Here is a 27295-nt window from a genome sequence, read left to right on the forward strand (position 1 = left end):
CCTAGACAAACATTTTCTGAATCATAGGCCTAGGTGGCTTGCTATAAGGTAGGCTAAGTTAAAATGGCTTACCATAGAACTGCCAGGTCAAACGCATTTCTAAGTAACGTTGAGGGACTTTCAAGTTCATTCAGTGTGTTCCCAAATGCTTCAAGAAATATGTCTTCCCTCATAACACGGAAGACGGAATAGTTTTACACATGTTACATGTGCTGATGTTGAAGTGTTTTGATACCCAGCAGTGAGGCATTTAAAAAAAAAAAAAGAGCAACTAGCCAATGCGCCAGCATGCGCCTATTTTTTTTCTTGCTCTGTTGCTTCTTGATTGTCTTTGCACATAGGCCTAGCCCACACACAGAGAGAAGGACAAATGTCTACCGGAACAGTCCACTGTTTGTGCCAAGGCGGCTAACAGGCTACAAAACGTTGGTTCATCTTTCTTTCTTTGATTTTTTATTCTCATTCGCTTTCGTCATAAATCTTTGTAATTCACATTATAACAAGCACATACGAACCTATAATGTAGAGGTCAAATTCATTATTGATTATTATATGACTCAAGCAAAGCAAGTAGTTGTGATGCATATAACATTTGACTGATTAACAGGAATCACTGCATGTTTATAATGCAGTTTCCTGATTTAAATTATAATCATTCATTTTCACTTGTCATAATGTATCACAAAGGTGATTATGAGTCATGAATACATATGATTACAATGAGCATTACAAAGCTCTATAGAGACCTCATAATATATTATGAACACCTTCATAAACCATTATAAATACAAGGTTCATAGAAAGTGTTACCATTATTATTATGCAACAATTTATCATCATCATCATCATCATCATCAAGTTCACTACATGAGCATCTGTAGCCAATGTGTCTCGTCTTTGTTTTAGACTGAATTTGTGTTCTAAAATAATTTAACTTAATATAACCTAACCTAACCTAACTTATTTAAACTAACCAGCATTTGAGACTGATGGGGCATTGAACGCTGTTGTATCATTTTCTGCGTTAGCTTATGAAGTTTTGCGTTATCATGCATCAGGAAATGTCACTGCGCAACTGTTCAAGCAAACTTCTCAAACCTCTGCTCTTTTCTCCATGAATTCTCTACATCTATAGCCCTAACAAAAAAGAGAATATTTGAGACGTCTGTTGATTTGGACCATCTTAGTTTAATTCTTTCTGTCTGCTGGAAGCTGTTCATATCGCATAAAGAATCATATCACTGCTGTAGACCACCCACCCTCCTCCACTTTTTTTTTCTCGGATCTGCACCACATTACATTCTTGGTCTTTTGAGACCCGAGCTGACGGAAATCAGTCATAGGACAGAAAACTTTAATCCATGCATAGACGCATAATTTGCATGCCATGAACATTCTGAGTCATGACCTCACAAATATGGAAGCTAAACATTTGAAGACAAAGGGGAATGTCTATATCTATCTCAATCATATCGATTAAGGCAAAAAAACAATCAATTTAAATATCAATATCCAGGGGGAATACACAAGGCACCAGACTAATAGGGGTAATAAGGCCTAAACATTTGGGCAAGCTTGACACTGACCTTCCTCCTTTCATAATGGAAAGAGGGAGGATGATACGATGGTACAGACCAGCTGTACGGGTAGTCATCCGTGTGGTTGGAAACAATGCCTTTAGGGTAAGCACACAAAGCAGAGGTTTTCATGCAGCCAAAACACAAGTCATAATCCACTGGAGAAATGTTAGAAACAATACAAAAAGAAGCATCAGCGTACTAAAGGATATCAGATGGGGTAAAACACAGAAGGGCAGCATGCATAGGACAGTATTGCACTTCATGTTGTCCTTCCAGATGGGTAAAAACTGGCATTTTGTATGGATAAACCTACATGTAGGCCAACTTTCAGACTTACCATATGAACATTTCTTCAGTATATTCCTTTACCTATGGACTACACTTCTGCAAGTTTTGAAATTGTAAGGACTCCATATTCAAAGTAATTTGAGTACAAACATATGTCTTTTTCCATTTTCCTAAAGAAATTGTGCAAGTTTGCTTCAATCAATAGGGCAGAAATCAACAAACCTCATCACGGCGCAGCAATATGGTTTCATTTTGGTTTTGAAGATGTGATTAATTGAATTTGATGAATTTAATATTGAGACTGGCCTTTTTTTGAGGGGGTCGTATTTTTAAGTGTACCTGGACTAAGTGAACTCATGACCTTAGCTTTACTGAACTCAACTCGTGTTTTTTCTGGAGCTGCATCTGTACTACTAGCTGTTAGTTTATAGAGTAGTTGTATGGGAGCTTCATGTTGGTGAATTGTTTATATGGTCATCATAGTTTCAAGTTAGCAAGTTATTAATATGGTTAGTTATTAGGCATGCTGGGTGGGAAGTCGATATTGTTTTCATTACGGCCATCTGTTTAATTGCACTGAGACTGGCCTGCAAACATAATAATTTCCCATAAATGCAGTCGCCTACTGTTAACGTAATAAAATATTTCCCACAAACATAATAATTATTACGTTTGCAGGAAATTGTTACATTGGTGGGAACATTGAAAAAACGTATTACATTACCCTCCCATAAACATAATAAATCACAGATTTGGTGAAATTGTTACTGTTTTATCAGATGTAGGAGCTTATTTGTCCGTCACCTCATATCTCTAACCATGTAGCCTGCTGTCAGAGCTTAAAACCTGATACAGTGGCATGCTGAATATGTTTAATTGCTTCCCTCATTTGTTTTTATTGATAAAGTTTGATTTGTGTGTGCATATTTTCAAACTAACATTTATTCATTCTCACCACAACTGACAATGTGAATGAATAGCATATGCTAAGTTTAGCCCCTAATATTAAATTCCTGAATGTTAAAGAGACCCTATGCAACTTTTTCATAGTCATAAAATCGCTTAGAAATCGTTGTTTTGCTTGACTGACCAGTTTTAGCGAAAACAGTAATATTTCCTCCCGCCCCCAGTGTCCCTATCCGCTATTGCAACCTTGCAGTTTGTTCAGGAGATGATCGTTCCCTGTTTACATCTGGAAGGCTTAGACGCATAAAGAACAAGAAGAACCACGCTTGCAATTTATATATAGCCTATATATGTATAAATATACACGCTAAAGCTGTCGGGGAAGCTCTGCAGAGAAATATGCAAGCATAAAACGAGCGAAAATGAAAAAACGAAACCGAAACTTAAGATGAAATCGCCAATCCTGCATAGTTTCTCTTTAACACTAGAAAGAGTTGTGCCAAAAATAGCTGTATCAAATAAATGTCTTACAATGCAAATATTTTATGCCAATAAAATTTATGAAATCAGTATGTCTGCAATATGCACAATGGTTAAATGTCAAATAAACTTTTTTTCAAAAATATCTTTAAACATCTTTGGTGAAAACATTATACTATTATCAAAAGATGTGAGGCTTGAACCACACAAAGTAGGCGGAGACTTGATGTAAACTGAACACATTTCAATTACTATTTTGAAAAATACTAGATTTTGATATCTAAATTTCGGCTCTAGCTGGAAAGTGGCTAGAGATGGAGAAAAAGTGTGAATGAGACGGATATTAAGAATTAATTTTCAGGAAATACCTGATATGTTGAAAGAGTTGAACTTATTTAATCAAATTCAACCTCTCCATGACTCCATCTATTTGTTATTTTGTCCATATATAAAATGAACAGGAAAAAGTAAATTGTAAGCCAACAGTGGTAAACTAGAACTATTACTATACCACAACACTCAAACACAAAAACGGTAAAAGTCTTTTTTTTTTCTCCACCACCACCCCACTCTATTGGAGGACATTTTTATTTTCTTATTTCTTCACTTCTTCACTATTATTATCATTATAATCATTATAATATGATAATAATAATAATAACAGTAACCGTTTTTAGCTTTTGAGTTAGGCTCAGAGTTGTAATGTTTTCACCAAAGCTGTGCAGTGATCAAACCGTAACAATTTCAACAAATCTGATTTATTACGTTTATGGGAGGGTAATGTAATATTTTTTTTTCAATGTTCCCACCAATGTAATAATATCCTGCAAACGTACAGTAATAATTATTACGTTTGTGGGATTTTTTTTTATTATGTTAACAGTAGGCCACTTATTACATTTATGGGCAATCATAACGTTTGCAGGATTATTACATTTTAAAAGTGCATATTTTTATTACGTTTGTGGGTTATTACATTTGTGGGAAGTTATTACGTTCGTGGGTGTTACAAGTGGACATCCCCGACCCACATGTTTGAGTGTCGTTATTTACAGAAATGTTCCTGGCAGGAGGTGTACTTTTAGAAAACATCTGGGTTTCTAAATGTTCCTCATAGGCTTGTTTAATTTGGCAATTGAAAGTCAAAGTCTTTTTGAAGTCCAAACAGAAGAAAATGTGACTCTCCACGGCAAAACCAGTCGCTTGTCGCAACAGGCGTTTCTGAGAAAAATGACCATTTATGTTACTTCAACAACATCACAGAGAAGCTTCTGGTGTCCTTCTACCGCAGCACAGTGGAGAGCGTCCTGAGCTACTGCCTCTGTGCATGGTACTCCAGCTGCACAGTTGCACAGAGGAAGAAGCTAGACAGGATAATTCACACTGCCCAGTGGATTGTTGGAAGCAGTCTCCTCCCTCTAGAGGACCTGTACAAATCACGCTGCCTCAAGAGTGCTGCCAGGATCCTCCAAGACCCCACTCATCCAGGACACAAACTTTTCGAACGTCTGCCATCTGGCAGACGTTTCAGATCCACAAAAACACATACAAACAGACTTAAGAACAGTTTCTACCCATCAACCATATCACTTCTAAATGCTGCCAAAGCCCGCTGATGTGAATGTATCTATTTATTTATATGTATTTTATATTTTTATATTTTAGGTTTTATCTCTTATCTTTATTTTTATACTGGCACTGTTAGTGGACACTTGCAATTTTCGTTGTTCAACTTGTTGAATAATGACAAATAAAGATTCTATTCTTATGCTAAAATCGTGGATTTTTTTTTTTTTTTTTTTTTTTAAAGGTTCAATTCCAGCAGGAAGTTAGAGGCGTTTTTGCCGCTCTATTCCAATATTTACGGTAAATGCACTCATTGACCAACCTAGAAAAACGCCAGGATTCATTTTCAGTTGGTCTTATTGCACTTTCTATGGAAGCCCGTTTCCGCCACTTGGTGGAAAAAAACTGGCAGATACTAAGTCATAATTATGAGATGCAAAGTCGTAATTATGAGATAGAAAGTCATAATTATGAGATAAAAAGTCATAATTATGAGATAGAAAGTCATAATTATGAGATAAAAAGTCATAACTAGAAATGCAATTCCAAGGAATTACCAGTGCATGAAAATGCAAAAATAGATAGATAATGTAGATATGGTTACTAAGGTGTAGCTAGGGTAAACATGGTGGTTGCATAGTTTACAGAGAGTTGATAGTGTGAAGGTAGACTGTTAAAAGATGAAACATTCCAGTTCTAACTTAACTAATGATTTCTATTCATGTTAAAATGTTGATTAGCTAACTTAGGTAATGATTTCTAGCAGTTACGCTAAAAATGCTAATTATGCTAGCAATGCTAACTTTACTAACAATGCTAACCAGGTTGATTAGCTAACTTAACCGATGATTTCTAGCAGTAATGCTAAAAATGCTAACTATGCTAACAATGCTAAATTTGCTAACCATGCTAACCAGGTTGATTAGCTAACTTAGTTGATGATTTTTTGCAGTTATGTTAAAAATGCTAACTATGCTAACAATGCTAACTATGCTAACCATGCTAACTAGCTAACTTGCTAGTGAGGACTTTTATTTTGAAACATTTGTTGCTAGGGTATCCATGGTGGCCACTATCAGGAAACAAGAAGTTACTGCAGTATAATCATGTTGGTTGCTATGGAAACGGTCATAAACACTTAATTTTAATGGTTGCTATGTTGGTTGCTAGGTACATGGAGGTCTCATGTAGTTGACTGGAGGCATAGTGGATGATAACTGACAGTTGGAATGGTTGAACAGTTCAATAGTTGAGTAGTTTCAATGGTTAAATGATTTAATGGTGTATTATTGCAGTGAGGACTTTTATTTTGAAACAGTTGTGGACAGAGGAAACAATTGACAATTCACTGATCTACGTAAAGAATGATGGAGCGGCAACAATGGGATAGTCTAGCCCTTCTATCTTTCTTTATGTAGATCATTGAGGATCGAGGCCCGAGGAGCGAGTGAGGACATATAAACGCTGCTTGAGAGGCACTCACAGTAAATACTTGTATGTAGATAGTCTAATTACAGTGCATGAAAATGCACTGTACTGTTATCCCTAGGCTTCTTCTTCTTCTTCTTCTTCTTCTTCTACTACTTCTTATTATTACAGTGCATGAAAATGCACTGTACTGTTCTTCCTATTCTTCTTATTATTACAGTGCATGAAAATGCACTGTACTGTTCTTCCTAGGCTTCTTATTATTACAGTGCATGAAAATGCACTGTACTGTTATTCCAAGTCTTCTTCCGCAACTTCTTCTTATTATTCTTCTTCTAACGCACGCAATTCAGCTTGAACCGTTTAACGTAGAAACTCCATTCAAACTATGTCGCGTAGGTCTTGCTTATGCCATGTGTGCTTTCTATTTTTCAACTTGCTAACTTTTATACTTTTTAAACTATTAGTTAAAAACTATTACAATTTCCCCCATAGACTTAACATGGCCCATTATGACATCACGGCAGCAATTAGAATGTTACCCCAGCTGGTCAGCCACCTGGGCACCAACTGTCAGTTTCTCTCAGGCTTTACAATCTCTCTGAAGACTACATATTCTGTTCCCCTGTATCCTCTGCGCACAACAGTATCAAAATAAGTCCTCCTTATTCCATTCAACTTTATATCCATTCATCTTCTTCAAACCATTCACTCATCCACCCATTCTAAACAGTCTGCCTATCAACATCAATTAGACGCTCTACATTCAACTTTTAAACAATCTACTCTGTCTCAGGCTGGCTCTCTTAAGACTAGCCAGTTAAATTGATTACACCTGTATCTGTATCCACTACTCTCAGTAGAGAGCTGTGTCTCTCCATTCTACAAGAATATAAGGCACATTCCATCCAACATTCTATTCATTCATCTTCTTCAGACCATTCACTCATCCACCCATTAAACTGTCTATCAACATCTATTAAACAATCTGTCTATCAACATCCATTAAACTCTCTGTCTATCAACATTAATTAGACTATCTACATTCAACTTTTTAATTATTTACTCTGTCTCAGGCTTTAAGAGTACTCTGGCTCTCTTAAGACTAGCCAGTTAAATTGATTACACCTGTGTCAACTACTCTCAGAGAGCTGTATCAGTGTCTCTCTTAACAAGAATATAAGGCACATTCCATCCAACCTTCTATCCATTCATCTTCTTCAGACCATTCACTCATCCACCCATTAAACTGTCAATCAATATCTATTAAACAATCTGCCTATCAACATCCATTAAACATTCTGTCTATCAACATTAATTAGACTATCTACATACAACTTTTAAAGTATTTACTGTGGGTCCCTCTCAAGCAGCGTTTATATGTCCTCCCTCGCTCCTCGATCCTCAATGATCTACATAAAGAAAGATAGAAGAAGGGCTAGACTATCCCATTGTTGCCGCTCCATCATTCTTTATGTAGATGAGTGAGGAGCGAGAGAGGACGCGTAAACGCTATATGAGAGGCACCTTCTGTCTCAGGCTTTAAGCATACAATCTCATTAAGACTACAAATCCTGTTTCACTACGTCCTCTGTCCACTGTTTCAAAATAAAGGTCCTCACTGCAATAATACACTATTAAATCATTTAACCATTGAAACTACTCAACTATTGAACTGTTCAACCATTCCAACTGTCAGTTATCATCCACTATGCCTCCAGTCAACTACATGAAACCTCCATGTACCTAGCAACCAACATAGCAACCATTAAAATTAAGTGTTTATGACCGTTTCCATAGCAACCAACATGATTATACTGCAGTAACTTCTTGTTTCCTGATAGTGACCACCATGGATACCCTATCAACAAATGTTTCAAAATAAAAGTCCTCACTAGCAAGTTAGCTAGTTAGCATTGTTAGCATAGTTAGCATTTTTAGTATAACTGCAAAAAATCATCAACTAAGTTAGCTAATCAACCTGGTTAGCATTGTTAGCAAATTTAGCATTTTTAGCATAGTTAGCATTTTTAGCATTACTGTTAGAAATCATCGGTTAAGTTAGCTAATCAACCTGGTTAGCATTGTTAGTAAAGTTAGCATTGCTAGCATAATAAGCATTTTTAGCGTAACTGCTAGAAATCATTAGCTAAGTTAGCTAATCAACATTTTAACATGAATAGAAATCATTAGTTAAGTTAGAACTGGAACGTTTCATCTTTAAAACGTCTACCTTCACACTATCAACTCTCTGTAAACTATGCAACCACCATGTTTACCCTAGCTACACCTTAGTAACCATATCTACATTATCTATCTATTTTTGCATTTTCATGCACTGGTAATTCCTTGGAATTGCATTTCTAGTTAAACTTCTTCTTCTAACGCTCGCAATTCAGCTTCAACCGTTTAACGTAGAAACTTCATTCAAACTTTGTTGCGTAGGTCTTGCTTATGCCATATGTGCTTTGTATTTTTCAACTTTGTAACTTTTATACTTTTTAAACTATTAGTTAAAAACTATCACCATTTCCCCCATAGACTTAACATTGCTCATTATGACATCACGGCAGCAATTAGAATGTTACCCCAGCTGGTCAGCCACCTGGGCACCAACTGTCAGTTTCTCTCAGGCTCCTCTCTGAAGACTACATATTCTGTTCCCCTGTATCCTCTGTGCACAACAGTATCAAAATAAGTCCTCCTAATTCCATCCAACTTTATATCCATTCATCTTCTTCAAACCATTCACTCATCCACCCATTCTAAACAGTCTGCCTATCAACAACATCAATTAGACGCTCTACATTGAACTTTTAAACAATCTACTCTGTCTCAGGCTGGCTCTCTTAAGACTAGCCAGTTAAATTGATTACACCTGTATCTGTATCCACTACTCTCAGTAGAGAGCTGTGTCTCTCCATTCTACAAGAATATGAGGCACATTCCATCCAACATTCTATCCATTCATCTTCTTCAGACCATTCACTCATCCACCCATTAAACTGTCTATCAACATCTATTAAACAATCTGTCTATCAACATCCATTAAACTCTCTGTCTATCAACATTAATTAGACTATCTACATTCAACTTTTAAATTATTTACTCTGTCTCAGGCTTTAAGAGTACTCTGGCTCTCTTAAGACTAGCCAGTTAAATTGATTACACCTGTGTCAACTACTCTCAGAGAGCTGTATCAGTGTCTCTCTTAACAAGAATATAAGGCACATTCCATCCAACCTTCTATCCATTCATCTTCTTCAGACCATTCACTCATCCACCCATTAAACTGTCAATCAATATAAAACAATCTGCCTATCAACATCCATTAAACATTCTATCTATCAACATTAATTAGACTATCTACATACAACTTTTAAAGTATTTACTGTGGGTCCCTCTCAAGCAGCGTTTATATGTCCTCCCTCGCTCCTCGATCCTCAATGATCTACATAAAGAAAGATAGAAGAAGGGCTAGACTATCCCATTGTTGCCGCTCCATCATTCTTTATGTAGATCAGTGAGGAGCGAGAGAGGACGCGTAAACGCTATGAGAGGCACCTTCTGTCTCAGGCTTTAAGCATACAATCTCATTAAGACTACAGATCCTGTTTCACTACTTCCTCTGTCCACAACTGTTTCAAAATAAAGGTCCTCACTGCAATAATACACTATTAAATCATTTAACCATTGAAACTACTCAACTATTGAACTGTTCAACCATTCCAACTGTCAGTTATCATCCACTATGCCTCCAGTCAACTACATGAAACCTCCATGTACCTAGCAACCAACATAGCAACCATTAAAATTAAGCGTTTATGACCGTTTCCATAGCAACCAACATGATTATACTGCAGTAACTTCTTGTTTCCTGATAGTGGCCACCATGGATACCCTAGCAACAAATGTTTCCAAATAAAAGTCCTCACTAGCAAGTTAGCTAGTTAGCATAGTTAGCATTGTTAACATAGTTAGCATTTTTAGCATAACTGCTAGAAATCATCGGTTAAGTTAGCTAATCAACCTGGTTAGCATTGTTAGTAAAGTTAGCATTGCTAGCATAATAAGCATTTTTAGCGTAACTGCTAGAAATCATTAGCTAAGTTAGCTAATCAACATTTTAACATGAATAGAAATCATTAGTTAAGTTAGAACTGGAATGTTTCATCTTTAAACTGTCTACCTTCACACTATCAACTCTCTGTAAACTATGCAACCACCATGTTTACCCTAGCTACACCTTAGTAACCATATCTACATTATCTATCTATTTTTGCATTTTCATGCACTGGTAATTCCTTGGAATTGCATTTCTAGTTACAGTGCATGAAAATGCACTGTACTGTTATTCCAAATCTTCTTCCGCAACTTCTTCTTATTATTCTTCTTCTAACGCACGCAATTCAGCTTGAACCGTTTAATGTAGAAACTTCATTCAAACTTTGTTGCGTAGGTCTTGCTTATGCCATGTGTGCTTTGTATTTTTCAACTTTGTAACTTTTATACTTTTTAAACTATTAGTTAAAAACTATTACAATTTCCCCCATAGACTTAACATTGCTCATTATGACATCACGGCAGCAATTAGAATGTTACCCCAGCTGGTCAGCCACCTGGGCACCAACTGTCAGTTTCTCTCAGGCTCCTCTCTGAAGACTACATATTCTGTTCCCCTGTATCCTCTGTGCACAACAGTATCAAAATAAGTCCTCCTAATTCCATCCAACTTTATATCTATTCATCTTCTTCAAACCATTCACTCATCCACCCATTCTAAACAGTCTGCCTATCAACAACATCAATTAGACGCTCTACATTGAACTTTTAAACAATCTACTCTGTCTCAGGCTGGCTCTCTTAAGACTAGCCAGTTAAATTGATTACACCTGTATCTGTATCCACTAGATGATTATACTGCAGTAAATTCTTGTTTCCTGATAGTGGCCACCATGGATACCCTAGCAACAAATGTTTCAAAATAAAAGTCCTCATTAGCAAGTTAGCTAGTTAGCATAGTTAGCATTGTTAGCATAGTTAGCATTTTTAGCATAACTGCTAGAAATCATCGGTTAAGTTAGCTAATCAACCTGGTTAGCATTGTTAGTAAAGTTAGCATTGCTAGCATAATAAGCATTTTTAGCGTAACTGCTAGAAATCATTAGCTAAGTTAGCTAATCAACATTTTAACATGAATAGAAATCATTAGTTAAGTTAGAACTGGAATGTTTCATCTTTAAACTGTCTACCTTCACACTATCAACTCTCTGTAAACTATGCAACCACCATGTTTACCCTAGCTAAACCTTAGTAACCATATCTACATTATCTATCTATTTTTGCATTTTCATGCACTGGTAATTCCTTGGAATTGCATTTCTAGTTATTATTAAACTTCTTCTTCTAACGCTCGCAATTCAGCTTCAACCGTTTAACGTAGAAACTTCATTCAAACTTTGTTGCGTAGGTCTTGCTTATGCCATATGTGCTTTGTATTTTTCAACTTTGTAACTTTTATACTTTTTAAACTATTAGTTAAAAACTATCACCATTTCCCCCATAGACTTAACATTGCTCATTATGACATCACGGCAGCAATTAGAATGTTACCCCAGCTGGTCAGCCACCTGGGCACCAACTGTCAGTTTCTCTCAGGCTCCTCTCTGAAGACTACATATTCTGTTCCCCTGTATCCTCTGCGCACAACAGTATCAAAATAAGTCCTCCTAATTCCATCCAACTTTATATCCATTCATCTTCAAACCATTCACTCATCCACCCATTCTAAACAGTCTGCCTATCAACAACATCAATTAGACGCTCTACATTGAACTTTTAAACAATCTACTCTGTCTCAGGCTGGCTCTCTTAAGACTAGCCAGTTAAATTGATTACACCTGTATCTGTATCCACTACTCTCAGTAGAGAGCTGTGTCTCTCCATTCTACAAGAATATAAGGCACATTCCATCCAACATTCTATCCATTCATCTTCTTCAGACCATTCACTCATCCACCCATTAAACTGTCTATCAACATCTATTAAACAATCTGTCTATCAACATCCATTAAACTCTCTGTCTATCAACATTAATTAGACTATCTACATTCAACTTTTAAATTATTTACTGTCTCAGGCTTTAAGAGTACACGCTGGCTCTCTTAAGACTAGCCAGTTAAATTGATTACACCTGTGTCAACTACTCTCAGAGAGCTGTATCAGTGTCTCTCTTAACAAGAATATAAGGCACATTCCATCCAACCTTCTATCCATTCATCTTCTTCAGACCATTCACTCATCCACCCATTAAACTGTCAATCAATATCTATTAAACAATCTGCCTATCAACATCCATTAAACATTCTGTCTATCAACATTAATTAGACTATATACAACTTTTAAAGTATTTACTGTGGGTCCCTCTCAAGCAGTGTTTATATGTCCTCCCTCGCTCCTCGATCCTCAATGATCTACATAAAGAAAGATAGAAGAAGGGCTAGACTATCCCATTGTTGCCGCTCCATCATTCTTTATGTAGATCAGTGAGGAGCGAGAGAGGACGCGTAAACGCTATATATGAGAGGCACCTTCTGTCTCAGGCTTTAAGCATACAATCTCATTAAGACTACAGATCCTGTTTCACTACTTCCTCTGTCAACAACTGTTTCAAAATAAAGGTCCTCACTGCAATAATACACTATTAAATCATTTAACCACTGAAACTACTCAACTATTGAACTGTTCAACCATTCCAACTGTCAGTTATCATCCACTATGCCTCCAATCAACTACATGAAACCTCCATGTACCTAGCAACCAACATAGCAACCATTAAAATTAAGTGTTTATGACCGTTTCCATAGCAACCAACATGATTATACTGCAGTAACTTCTTGTTTCCTGATAGTGGCCACCATGGATACCCTAGCAACAAATGTTTCAAAATAAAAGTCCTCACTAGCAAGTTAGCTAGTTAGCATGGTTAGCATAGTTAGCATTGTTAGCATTTTTAGCATAACTGCAAAAAATCATAAACTAAGTAAGCTAATCAACCTGGTTAGCATTGTTAGCAAATTTAGCATTGTTAGCATAGTTAGCATTTTTAGCATTACTGCTAGGAATCATCGGTTAAGTTAGCTAATCAACCTGGTTAGCATTTTTAGTAAAGTTAGCATTGCTAGCATAATAAGCATTTTTAGCGTAACTGCTAGAAATCATTAGCTAAGTTAGCTAATCAACATTTTAACATGAATAGAAATCATTAGTTAAGTTAGAACTGGAACGTTTCATCTTTAAACTGTCTACCTTCACACTATCAACTCTCTGTAAACTATGCAACCACCATGTCTACCCTAGCTACACCTTAGTAACCATATCTACATTATCTATCTATTTTTGCATTTTCATGCACTGGTAATTCCTTGGAATTGCATTTCTAGTTCTTCTTCTAACGCACGCAATTCAGCTTGAACCGTTTAACGTAGAAACTTCATTCAAACTGTGTTACGAAGGTCTTGCTTAGGACATCAGTGCAATGTATTTTTTAACTTTGTAACTTTTATACTTTTTAAACTATAAATTAAAAACTATTAACAATTTCCCCATAGACTTAACATTGCTCATTATGACATCACGGCAGCAATTAGAATGTTACCCCAGCTGGTCAGCCACCTGGGCACCAACTGTCAGTTTCTCTCAGGCTCCTCTCTGAAGACTACATATTCTGTTCCCCTGTATCCTCTGCGCACAACAGTATCAAAATAAGTCCTCCTAATTCCATCCAACTTTATATCCATTCATCTTCTTCAAACCATTCACTCATCCACCCATTCTAAACAGTCTGCCTATCAACAACATCAATTAGACGCTCTACATTGAACTTTTAAACAATCTACTCTGTCTCAGGCTGGCTCTCTTAAGACTAGCCAGTTAAATTGATTACACCTGTATCTGTATCCACTACTCTCAGTAGAGAGCTGTGTCTCTCCATTCTACAAGAATATAAGGCACATTCCATCTAACATTCTATCCATTCATCTTCTTCAGACCATTCACTCATCCACCCATTAAACTGTCTATCAACATCTATTAAACAATCTGTCTATCAACATCCATTAAACTCTCTGTCTATCAACATTAATTAGACTATCTACATTCAACTTTTAAATGATTTACTCTGTCTCAGACTTTAAGATTACTCTGGCTCTCTTAAGACTAGCCAGTTAAATTGATTACACCTGTGTCAACTACTCTCAGAGAGCTGTATCAGTGTCTCTCTTAACAAGAATATAAGGCACATTCCATCCAACCTTCTATCCATTCATCTTCTTCAGACCATTCACTCATCCACCCATTAAACTGTCAATCAATATCTATTAAACAATCTGCCTATCAACATCCATTAAACATTCTGTCTATCAACATTAATTAGACTATATACATACAACTGTTAAAGTATTTACTGTGGGTCCCTCTCAAGCAGCGTTTATATGTCCTCCCTCGCTCCTCGATCCTCAATGATCTACATAAAGAAAGATAGAAGAAGGGCTAGACTATCCCATTGTTGCCGCTCCATCATTCTTTATGTAGATCAGTGAGGAGCGAGAGAGGACGCGTAAACGCTATGAGAGGCACCTTCTGTCTCAGGCTTTAAGCATACAATCTCATTAAGACTACAGATCCTGTTTCACTACTTCCTCTGTCCACAACTGTTTCAAAATGAAGGTCCTCACTGCAATAATACACTATTAAATCATTTAACCATTGAAACTACTCAACTATTGAACTGTTCAACCATTCCAACTGTCAGTTATCACCCACTATGCCTCCAGTCAACTACATGAAACCTCCATGTACCTAGCAACCAACATAGCAACCATTAAAATTAAGTGTTTATGACTGTTTCCATAGCAACCAACATGATTATACTGCAGTAACTTCTTGTTTCCTGATAGTGGCCACCATGGATACCCTAGCAACAAATGTTTCAAAATAAAAGTCCTCACTAGCAAGTTAGCTAGTTAGCATGGTTGGCATAGTTAGCATTGTTAGCATTTATAGCATAACTGCAAAAAATCATCAACTAAGTTAGCTAATCAACCTGGTTAGCATTGTTAGCAAATTTAGCATTGTTGGCATAGTTAGCATTTTTAGCATTACTGCTAGAAATCATCGGTTAAGTTAGCTAATCAACCTGGTTAGCATTGTTAGTAAAGTTAGCATTGCTAGCATAATTAGCATTTTTAGCGTAACTGCTAGAAATCATTAGCTAAGTTAGAACTGGAATGTTTCATCTTTAAACTGTCTACCTTCACACTATCAACTCTCTGTAAACTATGCAACCACCATGTTTACCCTAGCTACACCTTAGTAACCATATCTACATTATCTATCTATTTTTGCATTTTCATGCACTGGTAATTCCTTGGAATTGCATTTCTAGTTAATGTTGATAGACAGAATGTTTAATGGATGTTGATAGGCAGATTGTTTAATAGATATTGATTGACAGTTTAATGGGTGGATGAGTGAATGGTCTGAAGAAGATGAATGGATAGAAGGTTGGATGGAATGTGCCTTATATTCTTGTTAAGAGAGACACTGATACAGCTCTCTGAGAGTAGTTGATACAGGTGTAATCAATTTAACTGGCTAGTCTTAAGAGAACCAGAGTGTGTTTAAAGCCTGAGACAGAGTAAATCATTTAAAAGTTGAATGTACATGTAGATAGTCTAATTAATGTTGATAGACAGAGAGTTTAATGGATGTTGATAGGCATATTGTTTAATAGATGTTGATAGACAGTTTAATGGGTGGATGAGTGAATGGTCTGAAGAAGATGAATGGATAGAAAGTTGGATGGAATGTGCCTTATATTCTTGTAGACTGGAGAGACACAGCTCTCTACTGAGAGTAGTGGATACAGATACAGGTGTAATCAATTTAACTGGCTAGTCTTAAGAGAGCCAGTGTATGTAGCCTGAGAGAGAGAGAGAGCTGCTGCACCTGGACTGGCCACCTGGCGTAACATTCTAATTGCTGCCGTGATGTCATAATGAGCAATGTTAAGTCTACACTGTATGGGGAAATTTTAATAGTTTTTAATTAATAGTTTAAAAAGTATAAAAGTTACAAAGTTGAAACATACAAAGCACACATGTCCTAAATAAGACCTACGCAACAACGTTTGAATGAAGTTTCTACGTTAAACGGTTGAAGCTGCATTAAACACGTTAGAAGAAGAATAATAAGAACTAGAAATGCAATTCCAAGGAATTACCAGTGCATGAAAATGCAAAAATAGATAGATAATGTAGATATGGTTACTAAGGTGTAGCTAGCGTAAACATGGTGGTTGCATAGTTTACAGAGAGTTGATAGTGTGAAGGTAGACAGTTTAAAGATGAAACATTCCAGTTCTAACTTAACTAATGATTTCTATTCATGTTAAAATGTTGATTAGCTAACTTAGCTAATGATTTCTAGCAGTTACGCTAAAATGCTAATTATGCTAGCAATGCTATTTTACTAACAATGCTAACCAGGTTGATTAGCTAACTTAACCGATGATTTCTAGCAGTAATGCTAGAAATGCTAACTATGCTAACAATGCTAAATTTGCTAACAATGCTAACCAGGTTAATTAGCTAACTTAGTTGATGATTTTTTGCAATTATGCTAAAAATGCTAACTATGCTAAAAATGCTAACTATGCTAAAAATGCTAACAATGCTAACTATGCTAACCATGCTAGCTAGCTAACTTGCTAGTGAGGACTTTTATTTTGAAACATGTGTTGCTAGGGTATCCATGGTGGCCACTATCAGGAAACAAGAAGTTACTGCAGTATAATCATGTTGGTTGCTATGGAAACGGTCATAAACACTTAATTTTAATGGTTGCTATGTTGGTTGCTAGGTACATGGAGGTTTCATGTAGTTGACTGGAGGCATAGTGGCTGATAACTGACAGTTGGAATGGTTGAACAGTTCAATAGTTGAGTAGTTTCAATGGTTAAATGATTTAATGGTGTATTATTGCACTGAGGACTTTTATTTTGAAACAGTTGTGGACAGAGGAAACCGTTAACAGGATATGTAGTCTTCTGAGAGACTGTATGCTTAAAGCCAGAGAAACTGACAGTTGGTGCCCAGGTGGCCGGCCACCTGGCGTAAGATTCTAATTGCTGCCGTGATGTCATAATGAGCAATGTTAAGTCTATGGGGGAAATTGTAATAGTTTTTAACTAATAGTTTAAAAAGTATAAAAGTTACAAAGTTGAAAAGTCATAGCACACATGTCCTAAGTAAGACCTACGTAACGCAGTTTGAATGAAGTTTCTACGTTAAACGGTTCTAGCTGATTTGCGTGCGTTAGAAGAATAACTAGAAATGCAATTCCAAGGAATTACCAGTGCATGAAATGCAAAAATAGATAGATAATGTAGATATGGTTACTAAGGTGTAGCTAGGGTAAACATGGTGGTTGCATAGTTTACAGAGAGTTGATAGTGTGAAGGTAGACAGTTTAAAGCTGAAACATTCCCAGTTCTAACTTAACTAATGATTACTATTCATGTTAAAATGTTAACTATGGCAACAATGATAACCAGGTTGATTGGTTAACTTAGCTACTGATTTCATGCAGTAATGGTAAAAATGTTAACTATGCTAACTATGCTCACAGTGCTAACCAGGTTGATTAGCTAACGTAGCTAATGATTTCTAGCAGTTATGCTAACTATGCTAGCAATGCTAACTATGGTAACAATGCTAACTTAAACTAACAATGCTAACCAGGTTGATTAGCTAACTTAACTGATGATTTCTAGCAATAATGTTAAAAATGCTAACTATGCTAACAATGCTAAAATTGCTAACAATGCTAACCAGGTTGATTAGCTAACTTAGTTGATGTTTTTTGCAGTTATGCTAAAAATGCTAACTATGTTAACTATGCTAACCATGCTAACTAGCTAACTTGCTAGTGAGGACTTTTATTTTGAAACATTTGTTGCTAGGGTATCCATGGTGGCCACTATCAGGAAACAAGAAGTTACTGCAGTATAATCATGTTGGTTGCTATGGAAACGGTCATAAACGCTTAATTTTAATGGTTGATATGTTGGTTGCTAGGTACATGGAGTTTCCGTGTAGTTGACTGGAGGCATAGTTGATAACTGACAGTTGGAATGGTTGAACAGTTAAATGGTTGAGTAGTTACAATGGTTAAAGGATTTAATAGTGTATTATTGCAGTGAGGACCTTTATTTTGAAACAGTTGTGGATAGAGGAAGTAGTGAAACAGGATCTGTAGTCTTAATGAGATTGTATGCTTAAAGCCTGAGACAGAAGGTGCCTCTCATATAGTGTTTACGCGGCCTCTCTCGCTCCTCGATCCTCACTGATCTTTCTTTATGTAGATCATTGAGGAGCGAGGAGCGAGGGAGGGCATATAAACGCTGCTTGAGAGGCACCCACAGTAAATACTTTAAAAGTTGTATGTAGATAGTCTAATTAATGTTGATAGACAGAATGTTTAATGGATGTTGATAGGCAGATTGTTTAATAGATATTGATTGACAGTTTAATGGGTGGATGAGTGAATGGTCTGAAGAAGATGAATGGATAGAAGGTTGGATGGAATGTGCCTTATATTCTTGTTAAGAGAGACACTGATACAGCTCTCTGAGAGTAGTTGATACAGGTGTAATCAATTTAACTGGCTAGTCTTAAGAGAGCCAGAGTGTAGAGATACCTGAGCCTGAGACAGAGTAGATTTTTAAAAAGTTGAAAGTAGATCGTCTAATTAATGTTGATAGACAGAGAGTTTAATGGATGTTGATAAACAGTTTAATGGGTGGATGAGTGAATGGTCTGAAGAAGATGAATGGATAGAAAGTTGGATGGAATGTGCCTTATATTCTTGTAGAATGGAGAGACACAGCTCTCTACTGAGAGAGTAGTGGATACAGATACAGGTGTAATCAATTTAACTGGCTAGTCTTAAGAGAGCCAGGCCTGAGACAGAGTAGATTGTTTCAAAGTTGAATGTAGATTGTCTAATTGATGTTGATAGGCAGACTGTTTAGAATGGGTGGATGAGTGAATGGTTTGAAGAAGATGAGTGGATAGAAAGTTGGATGGAATTAGGAAGACTTATGTTGATACCGTTGATACAGGGGAACAGAAAATGTAGTCTCAAGAGAGCCAGTTTAAAGCCTGAGAGAGAGAGAGAGAGAGAGAGAGAGAGAGAGCTGCTGCACCTGGACTGGCCACCTGGCGTAACATTCTAATTGCTGCCGTGATGTCATAATGAGCAATGTTAAGTCTATGGGGAAATGTTTAATAGTTTTTAATTTACAGTTTAAAAAGTATAAAAGTTACAAAGTTGAAAAATACATTGCACAGGTCTCCTAAGTAAGACCTACGTAGCAAAGTTTGAATCAAGTTTCTACGTTAAACGGTTCAAGCTGAATTGCGAGCGTTAGAAGAAGTTGGATTAATAACTAGAAATGCAATTCCAAGGAATTACCAGTGCATGAAAATGCAAAAATAGATAGATAATGTAGATATGGTTACTAAGGTGTAGCTAGGGTAAACATGGTGGTTGCATAGTTTACAGAGAGTTGATAGTGTGAAGGTAGACAGTTTAAAGATGAAACATTCCAGTTCTAACTTAACTAATGATTTCTATTCATGTTAAAATGTTGATTAGCTAACTTAGCTAATGATTTCTAGCAGTTACGCTAAAAATGCTTATTATGCTAGCAATGCTAACTTTACTAACAATGCTAACCAGGTTGATTAGCTAACTTAACCGATGATTTCTAGCAGTTATGCTAAAAATGCTAACTATGTTAACAATGCTAACTATGCTAACTAGCTAACTTGCTAGTGAGGACTTTTATTTTGAAACATTTGTTGCTAGGGTATCCATGGTGGCCACTATCAGGAAACAAGAAGTTACTGCAGTATAATCATGTTGGTTGCTATGGAAACGGTCATAAACGCTTAATTTTAATGGTTGCTATGTTGGTTGCTAGGTACATGGAGGTTTCATGTAGTTGACTGGAGGCATAGTGGATGATAACTGACAGTTGGAATGGTTGAACAGTTCAATAGTTGAGTAGTTTCAATGGTTAAATGATTTAATAGTGTATTATTGCAGTGAGGACCTTTATTTTGAAACAGTTGTGGACAGAGGAAGTAGTGAAACAGGATCTGTAGTCTTAATGAGATTGTATGCTTAAAGCCTGAGACAGAAGGTGCCTCTCATAGCGTTTACGCGTCCTCTCTCGCTCCTCACTGATCTACATAAAGAATGATGGAGCGGCAACAATGGGATAGTCTAGCCCTTCTTCTATCTTTCTTTATGTAGATCATTGAGGATCGAGGAGCGAGGGAGGACATATAAACGCTGCTTGAGAGGGACCCACAGTAAATACTTTAAAAGTTGTATGTAGATAGTCTAATTAATGTTGATAGATAGAATGTTTAATGGATGTTGATAGGCAGATTGTTTTATATTGATTGACAGTTTAATGGGTGGATGAGTGAATGGTCTGAAGAAGATGAATGGATAGAAGGTTGGATGGAATGTGCCTTATATTCTTGTTAAGAGAGACACTGATACAGCTCTCTGAGAGTAGTTGACACAGGTGTAATCAATTTAACTGGCTAGTCTTAAAGGGATAGTTCGGATTTTAAGACACGAAGTTGTATGGGTTCCCTGTCAGCAACGTAGTGCATCAGCACTGACTTACCCCCGACAGCGTCCTGTGAGCCGAGATCCAGCCGGTTTTAGATCGTTTTTGATGCTGAAGAAAGTAGTCCGGCAAGTTTCTGGGGTCACGAAAGTAAAGTGTTTTTCTTCTCAAAACCATATGCGTTCAACAGAGTGATATATTTCCACCACAAAAACGTTGTCCAGGAAAAATTCAAACCTTGTTATCACTTACTTATTTTTCGCGATTCCTATCACTGCGCGCTACTGACAGCTGGACAACGTTTTTGTGGTGCAAATATATCACTCTGTTGAACGCATATGGTTTTGAGAAGAAAAACACTTTACTTTCGTGACCCCAGAAACTTGCTGAAGAAAATAGTCCGGCATCAAAAACGATCAAAAACCGGCTGGATCTCGGCTCACAGGACGCTGTCGGGGGTAAGTCAGTGCTGATGCACTACGTTGCTGACAGGGAACCCATACAACTTCGTGTCTTAAAATCCAAACTATCCCTTTAAGAGAGCCAGAGTACTCTTAAAGCCTGAGACAGAGTAAATAATTTAAAAGTTGAATGTAGATAGTCTAATTAATGTTGATAGACAGAGAGTTTAATGGATGTTGATAGACAGATTGTTTAATAGATGTTGATAGACAGTTTAATGGGTGGATGAGTGAATGGTCTGAAGAAGATGAATGGATAGAATGTTGGATGGAATGTGCCTTATATTCTTGTAGAATGGAGAGACACAGCTCTCTACTGAGAGTAGTGGATACAGATACAGGTGTAATCAATTTAACTGGCTAGTCTTAAGAGAGCCAGCCTGAGACAGAGTAGATTGTTTAAAAGTTCAATGTAGAGCGTCTAATTGATGTTGTTGATAGGCAGACTGTTTAGAATGGGTGGATGAGTGAATGGTTTGAAGAAGATGAATGGATATAAAGTTGGATGGAATTAGGAGGACTTATTTTGATACTGTTGTGCACAGAGGATACAGGGGAACAGAATATGTAGTCTTCAGAGAGGAGCCTGAGAGAAACTGACAGTTGGTGCCCAGGTGGCTGACCAGCTGGGGTAACATTCTAATTGCTGCCGTGATGTCATAATGAGCAATGTTAAGTCTATGGGGGAAATGGTGATAGTTTTTAACTAATAGTTTAAAAAGTATAAAAGTTACAAAGTTGAAAAATACAAAGCACATATGGCATAAGCAAGACCTACGCAACAAAGTTTGAATGAAGTTTCTACGTTAAACGGTTGAAGCTGAATTGCGAGCGTTAGAAGAAGAAGTTTAATAACTAGAAATGCAATTCCAAGGAATTACCAGTGCATGAAAATGCAAAAAAGATAGATAATGTAGATATGGTTACTAAGGTGTAGCTAGGGTAAACATGGTGGTTGCATAGTTTACAGAGAGTTGATAGTGTGAAGGTAGACAGTTTAAAGTTGAAACATTCCAGTTCTAACTGAACTAATGATTTCTATTCATGTTAAAATGTTGATTAGCTAACTTAGCTAATGATTTCTAGCAGTTGTGCTAAAAAATTTAATTATGCTAGCAATGCTAACTTTACTTACGATGCTAACCAGGTTGATTAGCTAACTTAACCGATGATTTCTAACAGTAATGTTAAAAATGCTAACTATGCTAACAATGCTAGATTTGCTAACAATGCTAACCAGGTTGATTAGCTAACTTAGTTGATGATTTTTTGCAGTTATGCTAAAAATGCTAGCTATGCTAACAATGCTAACCTTGCTAACTAGATAACTTGCTAGTGAGGACATTTATTTTGAAACATTTGTTGCTAGGGTATCCATGGTGGCCACTATCAGGAAACAAGAAGTTACTGCAGTATAATCATGTTGGTTGCTATGGAAACGGTCATAAACGCTTAATTTGAATGGTTGCTATGTTGGTTGCTAGGTACATGGAGGTTTCATGTAGTTGACTGGAGGCATAGTTGATGATAACTGACAGTTGGAATGGTTGAACCGTTAAATAGTTGAGTAGTTTCAATGGTTAAATGATTTAATAGTGTATTATGCAGTGAGGACTTTTATTTTGAAACAGTTGTAGACAGAGGAAACAGTTAACAGGATATGTAGTCTTCAGAGAGATTGTATGCTTAAAGCCAGAGAAACTGACAGTTGATACAGGTGTAATCAATTTAATTGGCTAGTCTTAAGAGAGTGTTACTTAAAGCCTGAGACAGAGTAAATCATTTAAAAGTTGAATGAAGATAGTCTAATTAATGTTGATAGAGAGTTTAATGGATGTTAAATGGGTGGATGAGTGAATAGTCTGAAGAAGATGAATGGATAGAAAGTTGGATGGAATGTGCCTTATATTCTTGTAGAATGGAGAGACACAGCTCTACTGAGAGTAGTGGATACAGATACAGGTGTAATCAATTTAACTGGCTAGTCTTAAGAGAGCCAGAGACAGAGCTTGCTTACTTTGCTTAAAGCCTGAGACAGAGTAGATTGTTTAAAAGTTGAATGTAGATCGTCTAATTGATGTTGATAGGCAGACTGTTTAGAATGGGTGGATGAGTGAATGGTTTGAAGAAGATGAATGGATAGAAAGTTGGATGGAATTAGGAAGACTTATGTTGATACAGTTGATACAGGGGAACAGAAAATGTAGTCTCAAGAGCCTGAGAGAGAGAGAGAGCTGCTGCACCTGGACTGGCCACCTGGCGTAACATTCTAATTGCTGCCGTGATGTCATAATGAGCCATGTTAAGTCTATGGGGATATAGCTCAATGTTAAATCTATGGGGAAATCGTTTTTTAATTCATAGTTTAAAAAGTATAAAAGTTACAAAGTTGAAAAATACAAAGCACACATGGCATAAGCAAGACCTACGCAACAACGTTTGAATGAAGTTTCTACGTTAAACGGTTCAAGCTGAATTGCGCGCGTTAGAAGAAGAAAAATAAAGATAAGAAGAAGCCTTGGAAGAACAGTACAGTGCATTTTCATGCACTGTAATAAGAAGCCTAGGAATAACAGTACAGTGCATTTTCATGCACTGTAATAAGAAAACTTGGAATAACAGTATAGTGCATTTTCATGCACTATAATTATGAGATAGGAAAGTCGAAATTATGAGATAAAAAGTCATAATTGAGATAAAAAATCGAAATTATGAGATACTTTCTCATAATTATGAGATGGTAAGTCATAATTATGAGATTATAATAAAGTCGTAATTAAGATTATAAAGTCAAAATTTTGACTTTATTGGTTGGTAGCCTGCCTTGACCTCGCATCACTTCCTTCCCGTTCAAAACTGTTGCCGGCAGTGTTGTGCACGTTCACACTCTTCAGTAGCCGGACTACCTAAATCTAACAAGTTAGGATTATTAAAACAATATTTGAGATGGGAAAGTGGTGCTAAATTTCCATAAACTTTATTCAGTGAACGGGTAAAGCCGTCCGTTTGTAAGCAACATCAAGAAATACGATCTTTTAGTTCTGTTTACCGTTACCTAGCAACCCCGACAACAAGTGAGTAAATAATTAGTATTCTCCTTCGTCAACTCAACATGGCGTAGTGCAGCGGGTTAATGACTGGTTTACCATGCCTGAGATGTGTGGTTCGAATCCCAGTTGAGCTACCGTTATTATGCATGTCAAAGTACGATCGATTAATTCTTTTTTCTTAGATGACGTACCTCGCGGCAAATAAGAGTTTGTGCTTTTTGAACCTATAATAAATATATATATTTGACAGGTTCAAAAAGCACAAACTCTTATTTGCCGCGAGGTAAGCTATAGCTTAATTAAGACACTCTATATTATATAGAGTATTATTATTAAAGGTACACTTCACCGATTAGCATTAAGCTTTGTACCTTTAGAAAACCAGTCATGTTTTTGAATGGTCATGCATCATTCCCTCAGTTACGGATTTCAATGAAACCCATGAATAGGACTTCCTGCTTTCAATGATGTAAAACAGGGATGGGCAACTTTCATGACTAAGAGGGCCACATTTTTTTAACATCACCATCAGAGGGCCAAATGTGGCCGCGCACTTCCGCACATCTGATGCTGCAAAATAATTCTGAATGAGAATGAAATATGTCAATTTTCATGTTAAAATGCATTTTTAACATAGACTCCCTAACAACAAATACAAGTATTTTACAGCCAGTCATAAGTATTATTTTCAGTGTAAAGGGCTCACATAAATCACCATTCAATGATGGCACAGAACTGAAAAACAGTGGCCCATCATTAAGTGCAACAAGCCTCTTTTTCAATGCATTTATGCTCCCACTCCATTTTTAAGAAATTATAGACATTTCCTAACGTCCATAATGAGAGTACAGATGAGATGTAACATGTAACATCCATCACATCTGTACTCTCATCCAACTCCAAAAAGTAGGCTACAGTCGGCCTACTTGCAGTCATGCATGATTTGTCTCAGCTCCCCACCTCGACATTATCAGAATGCCCGTCACCGTGCCCGTCACCGTGCATCGGGACAAAGATACCGTTTTGAAGTTTTAACCTCCACTACGCACCCAAACAATTTCGCCATCTGATATCCCTGCTGAAAAAACCAGCCTGACCAGCTAAAGGTGGTTTGCTGGTTGACCAGCTTGTAAACCAGCTTGTTTGACCACCCTTTGATGGTTAACCAGCTAGACCAGCAAAACTCTCGCGAAAACACACCTTCAGCTGGTTTACCCAGCTTATGATGGTAATTCAGCTGGTTTTGATTGTCGTACAACCTTAAGCTGGTCATTTTAGTTGGTGTTGCTGGTCTACATTGCTGGTTTTTACTGGCCACGCCAGCTTATGTTGGTCATTCTAGAAAACCAGCTTGACCATCTTTGTCAAGCTGGACAGGCTGGTCACCAGCATGACCATCTTAAACCAGCTGTATCCCAAACGACAGGCTGGTCACACCAGCACGACCAGCTTCCTCAGATGGTCACGCCAGCATGTCTAGCTGGTGGCCTAACCAGCTACACCAGCAATAAGAACTGTGTTTTGGGCAAAGACCAGCTAAAACCAGCTAAAACCAGCTACCAGCCTAAGCTGGTTTCTTGCTGTTTTTTTCAGCAGGGATAGCTTCTTTGCTTTGGCAAACTCAAGCGAAACAGCAAAAAAAAAATTTACTTGATCAGTTTATTGTCTGTAAACAAGATTTATTTATGGATAGCATGTTGTTCATGCTGCAATAATTACTTGGAGCAATTCAACTATGATTTAGATTGGAAAAGTGAGCAAAAAAGTGACTCTTATTCTTAAGTTGACTTCCATGATATCAAAAGTGCACTGCAGCTCCAGTACAGTGGATTTATAGATCTCAGTAAAGAAACTCTGAACAAGCTCACATTTTGAACAGATGATCCAAGTATACAGAATGATATATACTACAAAAATTAAAAAAGAATCCTGTTAACTTTCGACATGGTGAAATGAAAAGATGAAAACAGACTTTTTGAAAATTAAGCCCCCAAAAAATGCTCTGACAATATGATAATAATAACAACCAAAGACAATGGATGGACCTCACCTTATAATTGATATATGATTAGGAAAACAATCTTTGTCTTTGTTTTCCCATAATGAATTTATAGCCATTTTCAGAGCTTTGCAGAGGGGAAATTACAAGATAAGTCTGATCTGATTGGATTTTTTTTAATTCAACAGGAAAATGTTTGCAACTATTTGCATAGTTTCACTAATGCGTGTGAAATACTAAAAAGAGGCAACAATGTTGGAAGTTGGACAAAAAGGATTGTTCACCACAATGCTTAAAATTACTCAAAGCTTCAAAGGGCTGTAGTTTTGGAACCATTAGTGATGCAGATATACTATTTATAATGTATGCATAAGTTTGGTCTAAACATCTGTGATTTTTGACTTGACAAGGAATGACCCGTTTCTTAATTAATCATGGTTGCTTATTGAGCATAACATCCATTAAACCAATGAGAGTGGCATCTGTCGTTCCCTTTAGCTCAACATCAAACAGCGTGTTTTAACGACAAGTGTCCGCATCTTTACTAATATAAGGTTTGTGTGTGACTATCTGTTGAAAAACTGAATTCAGCAATAAACAATCCCTCCTACCCACTTCATGCCCTGGAAGTATTTCGATAGAGCACCTTCCTGACCCTCCCAAGGTGCAGGACTAATGTTGCGTTCGACGGCATATGGGACGTGGGACTTATCCTACCTCCAACTAAGAAAAGTGCACTGGAATGCCTGTCGAAGTGGAACCTCCTACCGGCAAAGTCAAGGGAGCTCGACCTACCCCGACCTCACCAAATTAAATCGGAGGTCACA

General features: G+C 36.9%; 1 protein-coding gene across 1 annotated transcript in view; it reads right to left on the bottom strand.

The window, feature by feature from the left end:
• ids (iduronate 2-sulfatase) overlaps window positions 1-27295 on the bottom strand; it is a 55342-nt gene that overhangs the window by 26513 nt on the left and 1534 nt on the right. Inside the window, exon 4 of the mRNA XM_062524736.1 lies at window positions 1587-1675. Within this exon, the coding sequence (XP_062380720.1) occupies window positions 1587-1675 (89 nt within the window). The remainder of the gene's footprint in view (window positions 1-1586; window positions 1676-27295) is intronic.

This window comes from Sardina pilchardus, chromosome 21 (assembly GCF_963854185.1).
Source record: "Sardina pilchardus chromosome 21, fSarPil1.1, whole genome shotgun sequence".
Classification (NCBI taxonomy): domain Eukaryota; kingdom Metazoa; phylum Chordata; class Actinopteri; order Clupeiformes; family Clupeidae; genus Sardina; species Sardina pilchardus.